Source organism: Felis catus, chromosome F1, assembly GCF_018350175.1.
Source record: "Felis catus isolate Fca126 chromosome F1, F.catus_Fca126_mat1.0, whole genome shotgun sequence".
Taxonomy (NCBI): domain Eukaryota; kingdom Metazoa; phylum Chordata; class Mammalia; order Carnivora; family Felidae; genus Felis; species Felis catus.
This window is the reverse complement of record NC_058384.1, coordinates 25,397,108-25,412,399: the sequence shown is the minus strand read 5'-3', so window position 1 is coordinate 25,412,399 and position 15,292 is coordinate 25,397,108. Positions and strand designations below refer to the sequence as shown.

Genomic DNA, 15,292 nt, shown 5'->3' with positions numbered 1-15,292 from the left:
ATTTGGGGCAGGGAGTTTTATCTATTTACTATATGCCATACTTTTTGCTGGAGATTTTGCAAACACTAGCTCAATTTATTTTCACAACAATGCTGATCCATAGATAGTAGCACTCTCATTTTCCAAATGAAGACATAAGGCTTACTTACAGAAGTCGAAGCAATGTCCCAGTTACACAGCTGGCAAGAAAAGCCAAGTTTCCCTACCAGGTCCCTATGACTCCAAAGCAAGATCTTTCCAGATGTATTGCAGGCAGAAGGAAAAGAGCAAGGGAAGATAAAAGATTAAAGAAACAAAAGAATGTACCTGGTGAAGGAAAATTCTGGAGAAGGAGGGGGACCCAGAAGAAGTAGAAGAACTTGTGCTCCTTAAAATCAGAAGTAGAGTAAAAGAAAGTAGGGTGGATGAAGACGGAAAGAATTGGTCAGGGAAGGGACATATCTGAGATACGTAAGTTTGAACAGCCTTGATCTTCGTTAATTTGCGGTGAAGTCCCTGTGAAGGTGGTCTGCCTCCATATGCTAGGTTTGCAGGATACGACATGAGTAAATCAAATGAAGTCACCACCTCACAGAACTCAAAAGCTAGTCTAGGGTCACAGATAGTGAGCAATAATTTAAGATAATTAATTTAATAATTATAAGTCCAGTGTGTGTGGTAGGGGTTTGGGAAGGGTTGACAACAGCTACTTTGGAAAAATGAATAGGAACATGATAAGAAACAGGAAAACACTTGTAAAGTCCTAGGTTCTAGTTCCTGGACAAGGTTACGATGCACCAAGAAGGAAGCAAGAACTTTTAGTTTGGAGATGTGCCTCTCAGTCAAAGAAAGGACCATCAGGTCCAGGTTGGTAAAGGAAGCTTAAACCCAGAGAACAGCAGGATTTAGGATCTAAACATTGGGACATAGGAAAAGGGGAGAAGGATAAACAGGAGGTTTAAAAAAAGTTGAAGTTAGAGGAGGAATCTTGAAGACAACCACCGCAGGCACTGATCGAGCACTTTGGGCCAGGCACTGCATTAAATGCTTTAGGTACCTCTGGCATACTTATAGCATAGGTCCTCATATTATTGCCATTTGTAGAGAAGTAAGTGAAGCTTAGAGAAGTTAAATAACTTGCCTGAGGTCACATGATTAATAAGTGGCATGGATACCAAATTATAAAGCAGGTGTTCTTATGTGAGTCAGGAGTCCAGTCTCCAGCTCTGCATCACGGTGGGGCCCAAACGATGCCTGCACCAGCAATGGCTGGGGGGGGGGGGGGGAATGGAGGGAGTGCTATCTCAGCCCAAGACAAGGGGGCCATGAGTAACTTCATGGATGGTGAGGTTTCCAGGAATGATGGCAATAGATAAGATGGGGAGAAATCGAAAGAGTCCCTGTGGAAGGCAGAGTTGTATCTTGGATAGAAGAACAACCTAGAGACAAGGATGGGCACTGGATTACATTAGAAGCCATGGAGACGGACTCAGGAGGAATGGGGATTTGAAGTAAATGTATGGCAAACTCATACCCAGCTCATGACTTCCTGTCAGCTTCACTGAGGCAGCCTACAGAACCTTTCTGGTCCCACCCGGGATGGGAGCACCACTGTCCCAGTTGGGAGCATCCCTTCTGATCAGAATCAGGCCCATAATTAGCTCTATGACCTTGGACAACACATTCGACTTCCCTGGGTCTCAGCATCTTCATCTGTAAAGTGAGGGGTTGGATCTTATTAACTCTCCCTGGGGAAGAGTCTGCTCTGCGATCCCTTTGCAAGTCAGGCCTGCACCAGACACAGCTCTTAGCTGATTGTTTTCTGTCCTCCTCCTCAGCAACATCATCACCACAATGCACTGAGGATTTACCCCGAACCAGTTCTGCATTGTCCAATCTACATATGTCAACTCACTCAATCTTCACACCAACCCTATTATCAAGGCAGAGGTTCTGGAGTCAGAGAGCCCATCTGGGTCCGAATCTGTGCGACCTCAGAAAGTGTCCTCACATCTTGAAGCCCACATCATCTCATCTGTAAAATGGGAATAATGCTGGGACTTACTGCACCGGATTGTTCTGAGAACTGAATGAGGTGATCCACGTAAAAGTGCCCAACGCTCATTACAAGCAGTCAGTAAATGTTAGCTCGGACGGGAGTTTGTCTCACAAAGAGAGAAAGTGAGACTTGGAGAGTTTGGGTTCAATGTTTGGAGTCACATGGCCAGTAACAGGAGACAGTGGGTTCACACACATCTGTGTGACTTCAGAGCCCCCTCTGCCTGTGTCTCCTCTCGTGATCGCCGGAGAACCTCACGTCATCTCTTCCTTCAAAGGAGGGATGGACAATAACCCCAAATCAAGCTGTCGCACTGAAAGTACATCACAGTGGGGCAAATGTGACACCTAGCTTACAGAGCTGGAGATTCTCCCACAGGAGGACACCTGCCATCACCTTATCTGTGGTGACAACGGAGGCCTAAACTCTCTTCTTCCCGCAGCACCTCCCTGAGCATCCTTCCCGAGACACAGCAGCGTCACATAGAGCAGACTGGCACATTCCCCAACGGTGGCCTGGGGACACTGTAACAAAGCATGGCTGAGTGACCTTGTAAAGATGCCGAGCGCTTTCAGGCAGCCTCAACCCAAAAATGCGGTCATCTGCATTTCCAGGGCTGGTTTCAGACACAGTGGGAGGGGAACCAAAGCAAAATATGGCTCTTAAAATTTGTCAGGGATTTCAAAGGAAGAGCTTGAGGAGAGATGGGGAGGGTCCAGACCTGAGAAGCAGTAGCGTCTAGAGAACAGATTGTGGTAAAGAAAAAGCTCACAAAGCTCTGCACAGACTGTGCCTGCCCACAGCCCTCCTCCTCTGCTCCCCCACCCCTCTCCACCCCGATCTCTCACCACCCTCCATATTCCCAGGGCTGGCTCTGGAGGCAGGGGTGAGGGTCACTGTGCAAAGAAAAACTTCACCTGGGAACAATGGATGTGAGAAGGGGTGGGAGCCCCTCCCCCTCCCAGAGCAGATGGCGGGAGTGGGCTTTGTGTACAGACCACCTGGCCCACCTTTCCCGCTTCTGGGACCCAGCAAAGGAACGGGATGGGACCAGAGCCAGAGCCATTCCTCCTCGTCAGCTACATCCTTTCTTCCTCCTTCCATCCCCTCCCACCTCATCCCGGCAAACTCTCTGTCTGGTCCTCGCCTGACTCTTCAGCATCTTTTCCCAGCGTCTCTCCCTTTTCTTCTGTCCTCTGTCTCTTGTTGCCCCTCCTCCCCTCTTCCCCCTTCCTTCTTTCTACCAGGACCCTCTCCTTCCCTTCTGCTTCTCCATAAACTGCAGTTGGTTAGAATGAAGGATGCCAGTTTATCTCTGAAAGGCTCATGAGCATTTACGGGCATCTCTCAGCATGACCTGCTTTGCATGAGCTGTGCTCTCCAGCCTGGGGCCCTGTGCATGCCAGACCCTGCTCCCTCCCAGATACCCAGGTCCTGGAGTTTCTGAGTCCCCACAGATCCCAAGTAGAAGGAAAGAGTGACTACTTTCTGATCCCTGGAGCCATTCTGCCTGGGATTGTGCCCTGGCTCTGACACACACTAGCTAGGTGTGACCTTGGGCACTATGCTTAACCTCTCTGTGCCTCAGTTCCCTCATCTGTGAAATGCAGATCCTAACAGTACCTGCTCCATGGAGCTTTGGGGGTGAAGGGAGTTAGGACACGCAGGGCCCGACACTCAGGGAGTGCTCCATGCGAGTTAGTGACCATGAAGCCTGTATTTTGGGGCTTAAGGTGCCATCATACAGAATAAACATGCCTAATGCCCCAAGACAAACCTGGTAACTTAAAGGTGGTGGGTGGTGAATAGTTCAGGAAGATGAGAGAGAAACAAAAGGATCTGTCTTTTTTTTTTTTAATTTCATTTTTTTTTATTTCATTTTGGTTTTCTCTGTATGACATTCTAAGAAGTCAAGGCTCTATGAACATTACACATCTTTTTGAAATTAGTGTCTATCTAGTGCAGGAAGGGAGAGGCTCGTGTCCAGAATTCCTGGAACACTCAGCAGAATCTTGGCATCCCCCTGGGCATGCACAGAATCTCCAAGAACATACCCGTGGCCACACGTGCTGCCTGCTGCCGGCATCTTCCTCTTAGTTCTGTGATGCAGGGTGCTTACATAAGAACCGAAACTGGGTCACTACGAATGAGCAGTACAGCTGGTGCAGCGGGGAGGGTGGCTTAGGTAATAGTTCGATGTCCAGGAGCCCTGATTCAGCTGGCATGGGGTGGGCTGGAGCCCAGCTCAGTTCCCAGGCTTCGAAAAACACAAGATCGCAAGAAATATTTTGGGGGTACCTCTCTGTTTACCAAAGTGCATCTCTTGCATCCCTGATCAATAGGAAAAAATAAACTGGTGAATGGGTTTCAATGTCAGAGGATAAGAAAGGCAAATTTATTTATAAAATCCAGGATGCATATACTAATGGTGAAGTCAAAAATCTCTTTGATGCAGAACTGAGTTCACTCCTCTGAAATCTGTGATGAGAACAGCGTTAGGATCAAAGTCTTTCTTTTGTGTTATCTATAAAATAAAGGTTTTTAAACAAATAACTGGGACTTAGCAAGGTTTAGGTAAAGAGATTATTTAGAGGACAAACTATTTCCAGTTACTGACATTTATTGGCAAGCAACTGGCATGCTAATTATACTTCAGCCTTGTGATTAACATAATTTTCTTCAATGATCTTCACTTTGTTAGTGTACGTATAGCAAAATGGTATGCTATAACAGTAGTAGGATTTGACAGGTGTTAGACTCTTCGAGCCAGAAAGGACATGAGAGATTAAGGCCTACACTGGACACAAAGAAATGGTGAGGCTCTAAGGTTGGATGGTTTCTTATTCCTAGGACGTGGTAGCAGAAGCCTAAGGACAGCCTGGGTCTTACAACTCCTATTCCAATGTTCTTTTCTATTTTATCAAGCAGAAGCTAGGTCAAGTAACAACAATGACAAAAACCAAGCTAGGGCCTGTATCCACAACTAGTATAAGAACTTAGCAAGGAGTTTTCTATTGAAAGGGAAACAAAGAAAAATGTCCCTAATGGGTAAAAGCATTCACAAATGACTGCTTTAATACAAGGGAAGTGTTACAAAGCTCCAGGTACACCAGTCCATCACCTAAAAGGTTCCCAAAATTAAATGTCCAGGAATATTTATCTAATTAGTTTGATACAGGAACACTGCAGGGAGTCTCAAAGAGGGACCACATCAGATTCGTCTGCTGGGTTGTTAAAAACTACATCCCCAGGGGGGATTCTCTCACATACACTGAAGGGAAATTGGGAAGGGATGAGGAAAGGATACCAAAAGCTCATGACACGAAGGGGGTGAGGTATTATGGAATATGAATAAGCGCCCCCCCCCCCGATTCTAATACAGTCCCCACCCAACCCTCATGTTCAACCCCCAGCTGCCAATGGAAAGAAGCTGATGCCATTTCTAGCATACAGAAAGCATGAAATCCGTTTCCTCGATGAATTTAATGTTGTGTTATAACAAAAATAATTAAAAGAGTTCTCTTTTGTGGAGCCCTTCTACGTCATGTTATCATACTTAGCATTTCACAACCATAGCCACATTTAAATCTCAAACAACTATGCAAGGCAAGGCTTATCATTCCCCTTTTACAGATGAGGAAAGCGAGGTTTAGAGAAGTTGTGTAATTTGCCCAAGGTCACAGAGCCAGTAAGCGACAGAATGGATGTTGGAGGCCCATCCAATTGCTTTTCATTCAAACCTTTTCCAGCAGACTTTGAATAGTTACCTTATCTATTCCTGGCACTTCTTCTATAAAGGCTAAATGCACCCACATTCCTGGGTGCAAGTAAAGATCATAACAATGTAGAGAGGTTGGCAAAGAGGAAGAGAAACTTCTTTTCCAACCATGTCTCCTTCACATACCTCTTTCTAACCCTTAGCCTCAGTTTATCCAGAAAACACACTTGCCATCTTTGTTTATTTACGGCAAACACCGTCCACCATACCCGCTGCATAGGTAGCATCATACCATCAAAGGGTTGTGCTGCCTTAGAACTTTGGAAGGCTGTAACACAGTCTTCAGTGTGTTTCTTGGAAAGCACAGGCCACCTGTGTCACCAAGATGCTCCAGATTCATCGCTTTACGTACTTATGTTTTAGAGTGTTTCTCAAGATTTAGTGGGCATAAATATTACTGGAGGGCTTGAGGAAAAACAAATTACTGAGTCCCACCCCTAGAGATTCTGCCTCCATCGGTCTGAGACCAAACCCCAGAATTTTCACTTCTTACAAGTACCCAGCAGCTGCTGGGGCTGCTTTCTTTGGATCACACTTTGAGTAACACTGTTCCAGAATTTTTTGGCTTGGAGAAGGATGTGGGGAGGGCTATGCAATGAATGGAAACCTGATACTTAAACTGTACATTCTAAAGTTAATGACCATTTGGATGAATAATTAAGGAATTTCATTAGCTCATAATCTTAACGTTGTTGTTTGTTTTGGGTTTTCTGCTTGGTTGCTGTGTGACCAGATCAAGTCATTATATTTTTCTATATCTCAATCATTATCCCAAAGAGGCCAATTTTTAAAAACCAACAGCTTCCTTATTTATTGGTCTCCTTTTCTTAGAGGTGGATACTAACTCTGTGAATGCAAAAGAGCTTTCAATTATACTATTCCACTCGCCTGACATTCCCTGGGCCTGGTGGGGACAGGTCAGCACAGACCCTCCATGCTCTGGGCAAACAATGCAACAAAGCCAAGGACCAAATGGATGCCCAGGGTGAGGTGTTCTGTCATCCAGGTATAGGATCAGGCTAAAAAAAGTGAGTGAGAGAAAGGGGAAGAAACCCTGTCTACACTTTTCTCTTAAAACTGGAATGAATCCAACTTTTATGTGAAAACACACACACACATACACACACACACACACACACACAAAGGAAGGAGGGAGGAAGGAAGGAAGGAAGGAAAGAGGAAGATTCAGAGTTTGAACTGAATCAGAGTTCAGGACTGAGGGTCCCACTAAAAGTTGGACACGAACATCAGGAGGAAATCAAAGCACACAATTTTGTGCCTACTCTCCCGTAACCCGTCAGAAAAGAATTCTCCCACAAACTGGGAGTCTTTGCTGTCCTGGGTATGAGGTGCAGAGGCAGGAAGTCTTCTCGATGTGTACATGTACATGCACACACACACGCATACACACAAACCCTCCAGGGCAGTGTAAGGAGCACAGCTCACAGACACCAAGTCTAACTGTCCCTGGATGAGCAGGAAAAAGACACCAAATTAACCCACGTTAGAAATCCTTCTTTGGCTGATCAAGTCACCAGCAATTTCATTTTTCATTTGTTAGTTGGGGGAAAAAAAAGAAGCCCTCAGCAAGTGGCTGTCCCCCAGACCTCCATGGTGTCTCTTCAGCTTGGTCCTGCACTTGTAAGCAAATGTGATTGGAAATCAAACTGGTCCAAATATTTGCTTTCCAGATTTTTCTCTTTCTAAAGTTTAAAAAATGAAGTTTCTTTCTTCTTTTCCTGAGGTTTGAGCCTGAGAAGAGCTCCCTACATGGTGGGACCCTGTCGAGGAGGGAAGGCTTCGTAACCCAGGTGCTTCAGCCCCTCATTTGGTTGCCTGAACAATTTCAGCTTTGAAGCAGCTTTACGTAACCCTGCAGGCAGCGCTGACTCAAACCACCTGCCGTAGGTGTTTGGTTATGGCTCAGTCTCCAGGATTGCTACAGACAGCATCCTAGAACAAGAGGGTAGTCCTGGATCCAGTCTCTGAAACACCGTATTCCAGATCCTTCATTGTAGAGATGAAGAACCAGATTTTCCAAGAGATTGAGGGACTCCATCAAGGCTGCCCAGCTATTTAGAAGCAGAACCGGGTTAAAATCATTCGGACACAGGTCTGACTACCAGCTAATGTTCTTAATTGTGCAGAAGCACATTCTCCAATTAAGTGCAAACAATGCTCTAAACTAAAAACAGACCCACTGCTGCCAGGTCAGTAAGGACTTCTAATACTGACAAAATGGAATTTAAGAGGAACACCCAATATCAGGATTCTATCTGAAATCTTGAAACTCCCTAGCCTGTAGTCAGCACACTATTATTTCTTATGTCCACGTCTCAGAAGGCTGCATTCTCCACCAGGGAGTTCCTGTCCTGTCCACCCCCAACCAACTGCTTAGCACAGACTTCAAACATAATGAACACTTAGTACACCTTTATTGAAATAAATGAGTGCCCAAAACACTCAAGCACAGTAGGGAAGGTAAAGATGCTCTATAAACTGAGAATGGGGGAAAAAAAGAATTATCTGAAATAGAAAACTCAGGGAGGACAGTTGCCTACATACAGAGGATTACCAGGGGGGTGGGTTCTAGACTAAAGCACATTGTTTCTGGAGCTCATTCGTGATTCTCCTTTCTTTACTTTTTAGGACATTTTGCTATCTTAATTGAAAGCCCTGCACACCTCTGATCAACCACTGTCCCTCCTGAGGGACCAGCACACATGCAATCCCTTTGGAAAAGCTTAATCAGCCCTAATTGAGTCACAGCATTAACCCAAATTAATTAGACTTTAAGAAAGTTGTCAACACCCTTCAAGGTAACCTGGGCTCCAACTCCTCCCTAGCCTTCACAGGGAGAAGGCTACGGAAATTCTGCCAGTGACCTGTGAATACAGGCCTCTTTCTTCTCAAAGATGTTCGCTCATTGGCTTTTTATTTCTATGCTAAACAGAAATCAAAACAGAACATCAGACTCCAGGAAGGATCACAGAACCTCCAAGTCCAAAACAACCTATTTCTGTTGTGCCTTGACAAAGAAGCAACGTGGTGGCCCCTTAGTGGAATCCCCATCTCAGAAAGGAGTAACTGCCTTCCTGGAAACCAAATACATCCAGGATGGAAGGAGAACCAAGTGTCTGCAGCTCTAAAAGTCACTGAATAAAACAAATAAAAGTAAACCTTTTAATCTCCAGGTCTTGTCACTGCAGCAGTTCAAATATACCCTAAGATTCCATCCGCTAATTTAATGACCATAAGCTTTGTCTCTAATGGCTCAGCATTAATAACTGGCAGCCAAATTTGCAAACTTATTCTTAAGGCACATTTATTTTGCATTTGATAAATAAGCATCATTAAAAAAAATACCACCATATTCTTACACAACACCTTTAAGCAGAAAACCCCAATAAAGGTGTCTTCTTGTGAAGATTCTCATAACCAGGTGACAGGTAGCACACAGGTGTTTCTATCACCATTTCAGAATGAGGAAACAGCCTCAGGGACTTGAACTAAGTGAGTCAGTTATGAGGCTGAAATAGAAACCAAACTTCAAGATGACCTTGAAGTAAATCCAGCCAGGAAAGAAGGTGTAAATTAATAGTGACACTTGTCTAGCCTAATGTGACTCCAGAAAACAAGTCAAAAAAATAGCCTCATAAAAACAAGCCTTCCTGCCAAATCCAAAGTATTATTGAACATATGCCATTACCTTGGCAAATTTACCACAGAAGCTGGCTGTTTGGGGTACAGCCACATGTCACACACACTCTACCTATGCTGGCTTGTTTTCCTTCCTGAGTGTAGTCCACAGAACACTCAAATGACTATGTGTCTCACGAAACTACTTGCTACAATATATGCTTAGTCTTAGATCTCACATTTCATTTTAAAATCTGTTCAAGAGCATTTGTTAACTAGTTTACTAGGATCAGGGGCATAGTTAGAGGGAACAGCCCATCCAGCAGAGAGAAAAACCAGTTCTAAAGACATCTGAGGATTGGGGGACTCCATCAAGGCCACTCAATTACCTAGTAGCCGAGCTGGGTCAAAATCCAGAACATAGGTCTGAATATCAGCCAATGCCCTTAACCTCCTCTTACAAAAATCAAGTTCCCCAATTAAGTGGAAACAAGACTCTAAGCTAAAAGCTACCCTTCTGTACCCAGATCAATCAGGATTTCTACTATTGGCAGGAAGGGTATAAAAGGAACTCTGAAGGTCTGGGTAAAACCTTTCCTCTGCAAAAGACCCTCTTCTCTTCCTCACCCCTGCTCGCCCACTCCTATGTATTTCTTGCCACTAGGATTTCTTTTTTTGTTTTTTAAGTTTTATTTATTTATTTTGAGAGAGAGCGAGAGAGAGAACATGAGCAGGGGGAGGGAGGGGTAAAAAGAGAGAGGGAGAGAAAGAATCCTAAGCAGGGGCTCGAACCCATGAACTGAACCCTGAGATCATGATGTGAGCCAAGATCAAGAGTCGGGGCTTAACCGACTAAATTGCCCAGACACCCCACCAGTAGAATTTCAAAGCCTGATAATTTTGGACTTGCTTATGATGAGAAAAAAGCAAGAGCTGGAGAGTTTGGCCGTCGTCAAAGCACCCTTCCCACCCCAAAATATGCATGATTACGTCTGTATCTGTTGGGGGACAAAAGGGATGAGAAATGAGGAAAAGGGAAAACAGAAAAGAAGGGGCAGCAGAAATATGTTCTAGGAAAAACCACACCCATCCAGAAACTGAGGAGTGTGATACAGCCGGAGTAGTAAAGCCCCAAAATAAAAAGCAACAAGAAAACACAAAACTATGCCAACTCAAGAGACTAACAAAACGCACAGAATATACATTTGATGGATGAGTAACCCAAGGCTCTCCAGGGACTTGGAGGGAGGTCATTTAATTTTATAAACAAGATCTGGGGTGGAAACTAGATGGTCATTCCCACTGAGCCCATCACTCCAACTCCCTAAACTGAATTCTTTCTTGCCAGAACTGCTGAAAATATGAAGGCTTCTTGGGACCATACTTTCAACCCAGAATGCAGGAAAGAAGGCCCTCTTCCCACTACACTTAAACTGTGTTTTGTTATCCATCTACTTCTCTAAGCAGGAGGCTCTGTGAGGGCAGGGACCTGAGCTGTGTGGGGCACCCAGTACAGTACCTGGATCATGGTGGGAATTTGGTGCATCTTTTGTTAAACGGGTGATTTGCTGCGACACAATGAGACCTGACTCTACTTACACTTATGGGAGAGAAGCACGTCAAAGGAATCTGCCCACCTCGTGGCTTCTTCTGTGGATAGTCTCCTAGGAAAGAAGAAACATCTCTCTTGAATATTTCTGAAATGACCCCCACCCCCGCCCCGCCATCAGCAACCATTGAGATTTGCTCAGGCAAACAAATCAGAACAATGAGAGGAAGGGGTACAGACGAAGAACCACACCTGGATTCCTACAGTTCTGTCACTGTCGATGGGTACATTCTTAAGTAACTGATGGCAAACCTCAGTACTGGAATTCAGTGTGTTGAGTACATTAGGTTTCAGTCTAAAAAACCAAGCTAAGTAAGCACATGATATAAAGATGCCAAGACAACCATGGAAAGAAACCAGCCTTAGAGTCAGAAAAGGTAGGCTGAGCTCCTGACTCCATATTTTACTGTGACATAAACCTCTTCACCTGTGCAATGGGTATCATGATGCACATCCCAGAACCTCGAAGGGTTAAAGGAGGTAACATCTAGGACATCATTTAACACAGTACTTGCACAGTACAAGAACTGAATCCAGATTATCTGAACCTAAACACATTTTTAGAGTATTTTTGAGTGCTTGTTTCCAAACTAAGAGCTCAGATGGCCAACTAAGTAGAACCAGGGAGTATCCTTCATCACAGATTCGTAAGAGTGGTGGATAATATGGTTCTCTTAAAAGTAAAAAGAGCTGGTGGCACCTGGGTGGCTCAGTCAGTTAAGCGTCCAACTTCAGCTGAGGTTATAATCTCGTTTGTGGGTTCGAGCCCCACTGTGCTGACAGCTCGGAGCCTGGAGCCCGCTTTGGATTCTGTGTCTCCCTCCCTCTCTGTCCCTCCCCGACTCACACTCTGTCTTTCTCTCAAAAATAAAGAAACATTAAAAAAAAAAAGTAAAAACAGGGTTCCTATTCTGAATTAAATCATGCATTTTGAAAAGGAAAGTACACGTCCACGCACTCGCGTTTAGGGATATAAAAGAAGCTGCCAAGTGGCAGGGATTTACTGTCACCCGGCTCATCTGGTCAACAACTCAATAGAGAAGAACAGGTCCTACAGCCCTGAGGTGGGCACCCCATGGTGAGCCCCCTGGGAATGCCAGGTGGCCGCACTACTCACTTTAGAGCACGGTTGGGTTTGTCGGGAAGAATAGCTGTGAAATCACTACACGAGTCTGACTTGTGAGACAGGCATCCCAGGCGGGTCCTCATCCCTTTGTTCCTGCAACAACACAGGGCAGAAGGACGGGGAACTGTTGTGATTGTACCTGTCAGCTCTAGAAAGGCCCCCCGGAACTGCTGCTGCAGGAGCCTCAGCTGCCTCCCCTGACCCCCCATCCTGCCCCAGGCGCTCCCTAAAGATTTCATGAACAAGAGGAGAGATACCTAGAAGATCAAGGGATATACTCACTCCCTAACTTGACTACTGGAATGGTAATAGGTACCCTACCCCCTAGAGGCTTAAGGCTTTTTCAAAGCTACATTCAACTTGATAGTAAGTCAATGAAGGTCATTAGCTTGGAAGAATTTCTAAATTGGGATTCTCTGTAGGGAAAGGAAATACGGGCGAAGACAAAATAACAATCCACATTTTGCTCTCCCACTAGGAGGGCAAAGGAGCAACAGCAGCAGTTTCTGATTGCAAAGCCTTGGAAGTGGTACCCACACGGAGGGTAGAGAGTTGTTCGCATAAGACAGGGGTGCTGACCACAGAATCTCAGCACACAAATGAAGCTTTAAGGCAAATTAATTCTGACTCAGGTTCTCCCCACTCATCCCAAAACCTGGGGGGATATATATATATACATATACATAAATGGCTACGGACCAGCAAGGACCAACACCCATAGGTGACTACAATGAATGGTCAAGAACCAGGACCCCTTTCTCAGTTCTTTCATGGACTTCACTCATCTCTCATATTCCTACTCATATTCTGGCTTATCTCAATCAGCATGTTTACAATTTTAACACATATGTGTAAAATTCTTGTACTTTTTATTTTCCTAAGACGTTTAAAGGTTCTCTGTTATGGAGAATCCAATGGGAAATTACGCGAATGTCTCTTTCCGACTTACAACATTAGTGCCTTTTAACCTTTAACCAGAGATCAGCAAACTACGGCCCCACAAGATGCCTGTTTGTGTAAATAAAGTTTACTGGAACACGACAGCACCCATTCATTTCCATATTGTCTAAAGCTGCTTTCAAGCAGGAGGGCAGAGTTGGATGGTTACAATACAGACTGTATAAAACTCAAAATATTTACTCTCTGTCCCTTGACAGAGTAAGTTTACTGACCCTGGACCTTTAACCGTGGCAGCTCCTCGCATGCAGAGCAAAGGTAAGCGGGAAGGGTTTGGGGTAATCAAATCAGGACTTTGGAGTGACCTAAAAGGGCACCGCCACATGCACACTGGTAACAATTTGCCACAGAAATAGTCCTAGAGAAGTGATTTTCCATGTGGAAGGGAAGTTCTTCCAGCCTGGCTTTCCCTTCCCCTGTTTCACGAATCCTGGACCTGGGCAGAGACATTAGAAGCCATCCAATTCGATCTCTTCCTTTCACTCCACATGGGTTTTCATCCCTGTCCCAGCTTCTCCAACAAACGTCAACTGGGATGGTATTATATTTGGCAAGGGTGGACATTTGTATTCCACAGCCCATCTCCGAGAGCCTTTTAAAGCTGGAACATCCAAGTTCCCAGAAATATCCCCTCTCCTGCAGAAAACTGGGTCTGCACGTCCTATGTTCCCACCTCTGATCTCAGCCAGGCGCATTATGAAGCCATCGATTTTGTGGCATTTTAAAACATTGGTGCGAGCCATTCTATCTCCGGCGATGGTGAGCATGTTATGTCCACTCACTCTTACAAATCACAGGGTGCTCTGACACCAGGCCATGTGAGCAACTGATTAAGGGCCCCTGAGTCACCACATTCCATGAATTCAAGTAAAGGTCTTGCTCTGGCTGCACCAAGGCCAAAACCCAACTTTCAGGGAGTACATTCACTCCTCGGTGCCCCAGAATCATCAATCACAGAATAGTCAGGTCAATGCCCCTGAAGAGCAATTAAGAGGACTTCAAAAAATGGCAAATCCACAAAAGCCATCTAACCAAGTTTAGCAGGGGCCAGTGTACAGGGTATACTTGTTACCAAGACAACGGTGATTCTCCCAAATAGTTTGCAAAGATCTTCCACAAGATATTCTTTGGGGCCAAATGGTTTTGATTTTCCATCTTGTGTAGCTGAGACCTGAATTATAACCCTGTTAGTTAGGTCTGAAATAATGGGAGCAGAAGTGAGAGTCAAAGGTTAAGGTTACTTAAAAACAACAACAACAACAACAACACAAAACCAGAAATCAAAGCTTGCCCTCATCTCTCTTCCCTGTTCCAGTACCTTATAGAGGTCCCTAAATGGTTCAGTACAAGCTCATGCACAGTCCCACCCCATGAGTCCCACCAGTCAATAGGAGGGTTCGGCGCTAAGGCAGGTCCCGTTTGCAAGGCCACAACTTTGCAAGAAGCACCCAGGAAGGACAGCATGGTCCACACAGATGGCCTGAGGGGCTGGATGCAAGTGGACCACCCGTGGGATTAGAAGGCTGGGGCAGGCTCAAACAGCAGGGGAGAAAGGGGAAAGGGACAGGCGCGGGAAGACAGGTTAGCATCATTACCTGCGTGGCATCAGTAAAGCGGCCATGCAGGCACACGCTTACGGTTAACCCTCTGGCCGGTGTGCAGGGACGTCAGGGCGGGAGATAAGACTGCGGGGCACAGGGGTAAATCCCTCTCACGTCCTCTCACCTAAAATCAAAGAATCTGCTGTAAGAGGGGGGCCACCCTCTCTTATCTGACTGCGCTACAAATCCTCTTGGATGGCTTTCCGCTGACAGAATACCTTCCCACACACAGCCCGCTCCCCACAAATGCCTGCTTGTCCTGAGGAAGGGTGACCAACTAAGGATGAACAGGGACAAATTGCTGGGTGGCTCCTACGTCCCCAAAACACAGCCCATCAACAGTGAAGTGGGGCACATGCCCCAGGGGAGGGAGGCATGGGCCTGGCAAGCCAAAAATTACCATTCTCTTTGTCTTACTCTGGTGGGGCCCAAGTGAACAGCCAGCCAGGGGTGGGGAGTGGGTGGTCAGCGCTTGTTCTAGAATTATTTGATTGGCTGCCTCTCTGATTCTCGCCTTCCTCTAAGGATGGGATGCAAGGGGCCT

At 45.4% G+C, this 15,292-nt stretch overlaps 1 protein-coding gene across 18 annotated transcripts in view; it reads right to left on the bottom strand.

Annotated features, from left to right (window-relative positions):
- The window catches only part of RGS8 (regulator of G protein signaling 8), a 133,765-nt gene that overhangs the window by 11,847 nt on the left and 106,626 nt on the right, over positions 1 to 15,292 (bottom strand). For 10 of the 18 annotated variants that reach the window (XM_045049480.1, XM_019821754.3, XM_045049489.1 and 7 more), the window contains 2 exons: positions 12,182 to 12,283; positions 11,055 to 11,119 (listed from right to left, as the gene is read on the bottom strand). In XM_045049480.1, coding sequence (XP_044905415.1) covers positions 11,055 to 11,119; positions 12,182 to 12,283 — 167 coding nt within the window. Of the gene's footprint in view, positions 1 to 11,054; positions 11,120 to 12,181; positions 12,284 to 14,741; positions 14,873 to 15,292 lie in introns of those variants that run through there. The other 8 variants (XM_045049484.1, XM_019821755.3, XM_019821756.3 and 5 more) reach the window with 3 other exon arrangements.